Source organism: Eschrichtius robustus, chromosome 1, assembly GCF_028021215.1.
Source record: "Eschrichtius robustus isolate mEscRob2 chromosome 1, mEscRob2.pri, whole genome shotgun sequence".
NCBI lineage: Eukaryota > Metazoa > Chordata > Mammalia > Artiodactyla > Eschrichtiidae > Eschrichtius > Eschrichtius robustus.
Window position 1 is genome coordinate 88,880,834 of NC_090824.1, and position 8,658 is coordinate 88,889,491.

An 8,658-nucleotide genomic window follows, 5' to 3' on the forward strand; every position below is an offset into this window, starting at 1 on the left:
CTAATTGACCGGGCGAGGGAGGAGTAGAAGTGGGATGAGTGGCTTCTTCTTCAGCCCAGCTCTTCTGAGGGGGCTCCATACCTCTCCAGAGAAGCCAGATAACGAACTTTATTTCACAGGTACTAGATCTATTGGTCTGACCTCCCACACTACAATGGACTCCCTTTCCCAATAAAACTCAAAGACACCAGCTTTGACTCAGGCCTCATCCCCTCCCTCCTCTGGTCCCTTCTTTCTCAGTTCCCTGGCATCCCTCACATCCATTCAGATCACTGGAGGATATGAGAAGAGCTCTTTATTAGAGGTATCTGTAGTGTTGGGGGCTGCCCAGATGGAGGACGCTAGCGGGGTAAAGGCAATCTAGAGAAGGCTTCCTGCAGGAGGCAATTTCAATTCCCCACCTACACCTGGGAGTTGGGGGAGTATCCTCTGGTCCCAAATATCAAAGGCTGGGAGTGGCCAGACTCTTGCCCAGGAGGCCTGAGACTGGTTTCCAGGATGGAGGGTCCATGGTGCCAGGCCAGCCCTAAGACAGGCCCAGACATACAGCACAGACTGTGGGGGACAGAGGCTACTTGGAACATAAGCCACCTAGAAGCCTGGGGAGGAGTGCAGGGAGGAACTGCTACCCTCAGTGCCAGAGTCCTCACCCTCAGGGCCCTTTGGGACCCAGGAACCATAGGTGGGATTCCAAAGGTTCTGAGGTTGGAGACCCCTGGATTTGGAGGGCTTGAGGCCAGGGGCCAAGGAGGCTCCCTCCCCAGCTCTTCAAGCTCCCCGGACTTGGTTCTTGGGTCTGTGGACATCTTAGGCCCCCCAAAGATAGATAGGCTCCCCAGCCCCTTCCTCCTCCAGGATGGGTCCCAGTTCCACCGGAAGGGGTGAATTCAGCACATCAGGGTTCTGTAATGGGAGGGTAGGGGAGCAGGGGGCCACAGTGTTGTTTTATGGCTTCCCTCCTGACCCCCAAGTCCAGGGTGGTCGGCACAGGTCAGGGGGCACACCTGAGTGCGCTACTGAAGACCTCCAAGATGCTGGCAAAACTAGGGTGAAGTTCAAGCTGATGCTGCCAGCACTGGGTCATGATATGGTACCTGGGGAGAGGCAGGCGTTCATGCCAACCCATGGCTGTGAAAGACCTCCCTCCTGAGGCAGCACTCCATACTCACACAGGCCTTGGACAGCCCCTGAGAGGGTCCATCCATCCCCCTCAGATGACAAAGTCCAGCACCTCCTGATCGGTGGGCCAAGGGTAGGGCATGTAGTCCAGTGAGATCTTCCAGAGCAGCACTCCAAAAGACCTGCATCACAAGTGGGAGGAACTAAGTGAAGCCCATCAGGCACAGCTTCCCTTTCCCTCACATGAGGTGGCCCAAGGCAGGGGAGGGCGTGTTATCAACAGGAGTCTGTCTTGGATGTGAAGATGCCCTCCAGGAAGGCCTCTGGAGGCATCTACTTGACAGGCAGCAGAACTTGGCTCCCCTTGCCTTAATAACTGGCCCTACATGAGGGAGGAGAGGAGTGATGAATTGTTTAAATGGCCCAAAGGTGCTGGTAAACTCCCTTGGAGCATCAGCCTTCTCCACATCCCCAGGTCCTACACCTGTAGACAGTGCTTGTCATCCCGAAGTCCCCAGTCTTGGCCATTTGGCTGGGTCTGGTGCAGCTCGGCAGGCAGTTCCTGGCAGCAATGTCCCTGCAGAGTCAGGTAAAAAATTCACTGCCAGAACTGAGAAACTCCAGCCTTGATCTTTTCCTTAAAAGTTATGTGGAAGGGCTATTCCTTGGGGAAGGAGTTGGGCCCGGGGTCCCCAGAGCCAGGATCACTTCCAACCTGTGGATGAAGTGATTTTCCTCCAGGTAGTGGCAACCCTGGGCTATGTCCCAAGCCAGCTGGAGAAGGTCTTGCATGGCCAAAGGTGATGGCTGGCCCTGGGTCAGGCAGAAGGCGCATCAGACCATGCAGGTTTGGGGACACATGAACAGGGTCTTCAGAGGGGCCTGGAGGGCTGGCAGAAGGGTCTCATCAGCTGTGGCCACCTATGCCTCAGGAAACTCTTCATGTCCCCTCCAGACATCAACTCCAGCAGAATTAGGCCAGGGGCAGCCTGGATGCTAAGCCCCACGCAGCACAGTGTTCTGATGGCTGACCTTGTTGAGCCAGTGGTGCACATATCCCATCACCAGCAGGGAGAGAAACCATGCCCTAGGCTCCACAGACTGGAGTGAACCTCTGTGTCTCTAGAATTGCTACCTCTCAGCCCCAGGGTGAAGAGAGGCTATTTGTGCAGGCAGTTCTGGGTGCCTTCCTCCCATCTTCCACGCCTGCCCCTGGCCCCAGGTGTACCTGATGATAGTGTCTCCATGAGGAAATCCAGCTTGTCCTATTGAGAGCAGAGTTCTGGCAGAGTCTCGGGAGGAAGAGGGCAGAGCTCCTGAGCGCCCTGGACACTTCAGGAAGTCAGGTTGACCCTAGCTCCAGCTATTGTTCTTTCCTCCCTGGACCCTTCTTTCCTACTGTCAGCTGGAAGCCCCACCCCCTCCCACCTTGATAGTCACCTGCAGGGGGCTGGGGTCCCCAGGAAGGCCAATCACCAGTCCCTCATAGACCTCTCCAAAGGCACCATGGCCCAGGGCTCTGCAGGAAGACAGGTTGGAAGTGAGTGGGTGACTGGGTCTGGGGAGGGTCCTCGAGGGTCCCCCTTGTCCCCCTGATTGCCCTCCATACGCCCAGCTGGCCCTCTCTGAGGGTCTGAGCTCTCCGCATCATGGCATGTCCCCAAGTACAAACCCTGCAAGGGCGACGGTGACTAGGCCAGAGCCAGGGCAGAAGAGAGGGCAGGTGTGGGGTAAGGGGGTGGGGTGGGAGTCTGTGCTAAGGCTTCCCTTAGGTCCTTGCATACACCCTGGGGTGGAAGCAACCCTTGCTCCAAAGGAATCATATCCTAAGGTCCCTACCATCCCAGAACTGGGGATGACAGCTGACTTTGGACAGGTTACTTTCCCTTTAGGAGCTTCTCTGACCTTCATCTTCTCTACACAAGGGGTTTGGACGAGACGTTCTCTGGGATCCATAATTCACCACAACAGGGAGCAGGATGGAGGGTGGGGATTCAGAGTGCACAGGTTCTCAGAAGGAGGGGGAGGACGCAGCTGAGCAGAATGACATTTACTGGGAAACCTCCGTAAGCCCTGGGGGCAGAGGCCAGGACTGGGCCAAGCCCCACCTGGAAGTGGTAGGGGTTGGGGGTTGTCCTGATGGTGGAGGTGAGCTTGCTCAGCTGGAGCTCAGGGCCTGGCAGCCTCATCCACCACAGGCCCTGCCACTTCTTATGGTTCACTGAGGGCGGGAGGAAAAACAGCACACTCTCTACCTGGCCATCAGGCCCGCCCTGACTTGCCCCCTTCCCAGGACACCTCTCCAGATGCCCATTAAGATAAATGTTGTCCTCAGGCCTCCCCAGCTGCTTCTACTCTTAGAACCCCAGAGGAGTCCACCACAGCTCTGCTGGGAGTAGAGGTCTTGAAATCAGCCATGTCTGCCCCTGGGACCCCACAGAAGCCCATCAGTTCAGTGGAGAAGTCAGCCATGCTTGCTGGATGCTCCGTACCCAGAATCAGGACCCCACACACCATAGGGAGTCTCAGTGTCAAGATCAACATCACAGCCACCATCAGAATCAAAGGGTCTGAGGGGTGGGCAGGTCTAGAGAGAAAGACACATCTCCAGTGGGAAATGCCTCTCTGTCCCTCTACCCCAAGTTTTACCCATGCCTCAAGACTCAGCTCAAGTGTTAACTTTTCCATGATGCTTTCCCCACTTATCCTAAACGAATGCAGCCTCTCCCTCCTGAGAACCCCTAAAATACTTTACACCTCCCATGGCAATTGTCACTATGAGATATATCTAGATATAAATGTAGATGTATATCTAGAGATGGTGATAGATATCTCCCCTCACACACTAGACCACTAGACTATGTGCTCCTTGAAGGCAAAGATGCACCTCCAATCCCCTGCCCAACACCCAACATGGTACCTGGCACAAAGCAGGCATCCTTCCCGTGCCCTACTGCTCCCCCCAGCCCATGGCCCCAGGAGTCCAGACCTCGGACACAGGCAGGACATACCCATGCAGGTGATGTTATCTGCAGCCAGCTCCATGCCCTCTGGGCACGTGCATCTGGTCAACTGGAGCTCTGCCTGCCACTGGCAGATTTTCAAAGGCAGTGACCGCGATTGAGGTATAATCGAATCTCCACCTCTCCATGACCATAAGTAAAAGAACTCATATTGCAGGGTGAGCATGGGGGGCATACGTACTTTTTCCAGCCTCATGGTTAATTTTAGCCCTGGACTTTGGAACAAGGAGCAGTGCCAGGCATCTAGGGTGGGTGGGAGAGCTTGGGGGACTTCTGTCAAGCCTGTGTGCTTCCTCTTCTGGGATCCGTGAGCTTGCAGGTAGTTGAAGAGAATTCATAGCAAGAGATATTTGACAAGCAGACCAGAATGCCTCATACTGGCATTACAACTGACAGCCCAGTTCCCAAGTATTCCTGTGGTGTGCAAGAACAGGTAGTTCACAGTGCAGAGTTGGTGGCTCAGATGGGAGGGACTGAGGAAAAGGGCTAGGCTAGCTGAAAGGTGGGGGATAGGGGCCAACACCTGGCAGAGGCTGCAAGTAGAGCTCTCTGTTGGGGTGTATGAAGGATACCCCATCTTCCCCATCAGCCCAGAGGATGTCAGTCTCTGAGGCATCGCCCCCTGGAAATTGAAAGAGAGGGTTTGGCTACAAAATGGGGGATTAAGGGGCACACAGCTGCCTCACAGCTGGGAAGCTGGCTTATGAACAGTGGGGAAGCTGGAGTCTCCCAGTGGAAACCCCAGTGTGGCCTTCTCTACACTCACATTACAGTACAGGTGCTGCCAGCTTGCATGTGGGAGCTGAGGGGCCAGAGAAGTGGGAAAGGAGTAATCAGCTGGAATCTGAAGGCCTGGTTCACGATGGCTGGGATGGCTCCTTGTCTGCCTGAACCTCTCTAATCTCATGTCCTCAGCTATCAAATGGAAGAGGCCCAACCCACATATTCCACTTCTGTGATAATGGAGACGATGCGTATAAAGTACTTATGAACAGTACAGCCCAGACAGACACAAAGGCTCTGTTTCTTTATAGCAGTGGTTTCCAAACTCTGGAGTGTATTAGAATCACCTAGAGGACCGACTAAAACACAGATAGTGGGACCCTCCCCTAAAGTCTCTGATTCAGTAGGTTGAAGGGGGCTGAGAATTTGCATTTCTAACAACTTCTTAGGTGGTGCTGATGCTACTGGCTCAGGGACCACACTTTGAGAACTGCTGACTTAAACTATCCCTGCCTTTCTGCCTCCCTGCTCAGCCTGCTAACTCAGCCAGCTGTAAGTTCCTGGGACTGCTGCAGATCGAGGACGGGACTTGTGATGACAAAGGTCCTGGATGTAAAAGAAAATCGAGGGAGTCCTATCCGCACGTGTGATTTGCAACTTATCTGACCTCCTTTTCTAACAGCTATTCCTCTACCTACTCTGACCTGGAGCGTAGCTCCACACCTTTCCTAACTCAACTATCTCCCGAGGGACTAGGTCTGTTCTAAGGCTCTAACCTCACTTCACTCTTGGGGCTGCCCAGGTGCCCTCCCCAAAAGTTCACCTACCCGGGTGGCCGCCGCCGTCTCCCCAGCCAAGCGTAGCCCAGGCCTCCCTGCAGCCCTGGCCACTCTCCGCCCCCTCCCGCGGTGAGCGGCCGGCCGGCAGAGAGTGGGCCCGCGACGTCCAGCCGTCCCCTCCACCTGCAGAGAGACCGCGGGATGGCCGGCCGCGGGGAGGAGGAGCACGGCCTCCTCCCCGCCGCAGCCCGCGCCCTCATCCCCCGCCCCGCCTCTCCCGCTGCTTCCCGGCGCCGCCGAGCGGTTCTGCAGTTTTTCGGGGGTGGCCTGAGTCCGGCCTCGGTCCTGCCGCCTCAGGTACGCCCGACCGCCTCCTCCGGCCGCCACCAGCAGCGGCTCCAGCTCGCGGGCGCGCAGCTACGCGGCAGCAGCGTTCCGGGGCGCGCCCTCTAGCCGTCGAGCGACGACGACCCGGGCGCTGGGTGAGGGCCCTCGCCCCGGGGACTGGAGTAAGCGAAGGGGCTCCCAGCCAGGCCCAGGGCTCTGGGGACGCCAAGGAGCTCGTGTGCGTGCGCGCCCGCGGGAAGGTTTGCGACCTCAACGCTGAGCGCTGGAGGCGGGCACGGCCCGCGCCGAGGCAAGCAAGTACCCGAAAGACGGCGGCGGCAACCCCCATCCGCTCCGACTCCTGCCCAGCTCCGCGACCCCGGAACCCCTCTGATCCCCTCCGTCGCCGCGTGCTCCTCAGCGGCCGGAGACTCTCCGAGGCAGAACGAGCTGGCTCTCCTGGCTCCCTGGCGGGAGCCCGGGGCCGGAATCAGCGGGGGTCCGGGACCCTCCCCTCTCAGTGCTGAGGTCTTAACCCCAGGAGCGCCCTCTCCTTCCACCCAGACCTCGCCCTGGGGCGCTTGAGCCGTCCCCCTCTCACTGGCTCTGCTTACCCTCGGACAGGCGTCCTCTCCCTGCTGCCCTACGAGGATGTAAGGCAGCTCCCCGCGACCAAGGGGGGAAACGGCAGAGAGGAAGACTCCAGGCGCCGGTGACAGGTGGTTCTTGGCACCTTTGCCGCCTGCGGCTCCATAGGCTGAGATCCTGCGGAAAGCAGGCGCTGAGTCCCCGGCCCTTGACCATCGGTCCTCGGGCCGCCCGCCCAGGGCAGAGATTGCTGACAGAGGCAGCTTCAGAAGTTCTTATCTGAAGGACTTGGAGGACGTAGTCGATTTTGAAGGAATGGGGAGACTAGGTGTGCACACCATAAAATCAGATTTTACTTTTTTTTTTTTTTTTGGCCGCGTCGCGCGGCTTGTGGTTTCTTAGTTCCTCGATCTGGGATTGAACCCGGGCCCCCAGCAGTGGAAGCACAGAGTCCTAACCACTGGACCGGCAGGAAATTCCCTAGATTTTACACTTACTTCTCAAGGCTTAATGGAGATGGAGGGAAGCTCAAGCCACCCTTGGTGGCAGCCGCTGGTTAGGGACACTCCACTTGGCAGGAACAGGCTCCTGTGTACGGCTAATTTGGTGGCGACTATTGCCACCTTTCCCCGGGTTCCGCTGGAAGAAGGGACAAAGCCGCCCTGGCCGCTTGTCACTGCGGAATACCCCAAGACGCAAAATGGTGCGTACGCAGCCTTGGTTCCCCTGACCACAGAACCTCAGATTCGCAGGTCACCACCCTCGTCTATTCCTGCTCCGCACTTACAGATACTGGCCGGCGCCCCGCGCCCACCACAACTGCACGCCTTTCAGAGGCCCGGCGGCCCCACTGTCACCACCACACTGCTGCCGGTGTAGTCCCGGCCACACTGTGTGGGCCCGCGTCAGCTGCTGGCCCTGCAGGTAGAGAACAGCCAATGCCCCTCCGTGCCTGGGAACAGGGAGGGAGGAAAGGGTCAAGAGCACCTGCCCCGGCCTGAGGGTCTGCCATGGTGAGTGGAGAAGGGAGGAAGGAGCTAGGAGCTCACCTGGGGGAATCAGGGGAGAGGCTGGCTCAAAGCGGCTAGGCGGTGTGGTGATGTTCAGGTCCCAGGGGCTTGGAACTGGCAGGGGCAAGGGCGAGGATGGGGGAAAAGGTGCCTGGGACCCCAAGCTGGAGCAGAGAATGGCACCTGAAAGGTGACAGGGCAACAGCAGGGTTGGGAGAGGGCACAGAGGTTAACGGGATGGTAGATGAAGAGAAGGCTGCCCTAGCCTCTCACAGCCACACCCCTACCCCCACCCAGTCAGGGCACACCAGCACCTGGAAGCCGGCCCCAAGACAACTCTGGTCGACGAAGGCAGGGCTGGGGGAGGCGGGTGGAAAGGGTGGTGGTGCCCGCTTTTGTCTCTGCAAGTTTTTCCCCTGGAGAGCCCTTCCTAGTGGATGACTTGGCACCGAGCTGAGCTCGGTCCTGCAGGTTCCCCGTCTTTTCTCAACTTACCTTGGTGGTTCTGCCCCCAGGTGGTGCTGAGACCCTAGGGCCTGTCCCTCCTTCCCCAGCTGATATCTGGAACCTCAGATTCAGGCACCCCTGCAATTCTCTGCCTGCACTCCCCATACACTGACCCAGGAGCTTTGGCTGCAAGGGTTCGAGGCCTCTGCAGGAGCCACTTGGGACCCCTTCTGTCTCGACTGTGGTCCCCAAGCCTAGGAAGGTGCCTCTAACATGATGGTTCCCTGACTGCCAAAAGGCACTTACCCATGGCTCTGAGCCACTGCAGCAGCCGGCTGAGCGGACTGGCCCACTGCAGCCAGAGTTGCAGAGTCAGACCTTGCGACTTCAGCCCAGACTTCAGCCCAGACTGCCGCTTATAGGAGTGTCCAGTCGCTAGCTGGAGACCGCTGGGTCCTAAAGCCGGCCTGGCCACTCCCACCTCAGACCCCAGGATGTGAAGGATCTCAGGGTTCACCTCGTACAATTCCGTTGCCTGCGTCAACTCTGTGCACAACTTCTTACTGTGATTTTGGTGATTTGATGTCAGAAGACCAGAGTGCTAGTATTAGCATCCCTAGTCAATTGGTTTTGGTGAAGAAA

General features: G+C 57.6%; 1 protein-coding gene across 1 annotated transcript; it reads right to left on the minus strand.

The window, feature by feature from the left end:
• Positions 1-565: 565 nt before the first annotated feature.
• On the minus strand, positions 566-8,326 carry LTK (leukocyte receptor tyrosine kinase). The gene is given in 26 exon segments (XM_068538426.1): positions 566-736; positions 738-834; positions 837-903; positions 1,025-1,094; positions 1,170-1,302; positions 1,401-1,501; positions 1,604-1,696; positions 1,835-1,936; positions 2,032-2,146; positions 2,324-2,411; positions 2,548-2,660; positions 3,175-3,212; positions 3,214-3,340; positions 3,612-3,706; positions 4,127-4,226; positions 4,229-4,287; positions 4,671-4,764; positions 5,693-5,827; positions 5,893-6,061; positions 6,294-6,312; positions 6,314-6,438; positions 6,586-6,736; positions 7,347-7,410; positions 7,413-7,511; positions 7,609-7,752; positions 8,323-8,326. Coding segments are annotated over 26 exon segments (2,547 nt in total). The 3' UTR covers positions 566-591.
• Positions 8,327-8,658: the final 332 nt, after the last annotated feature.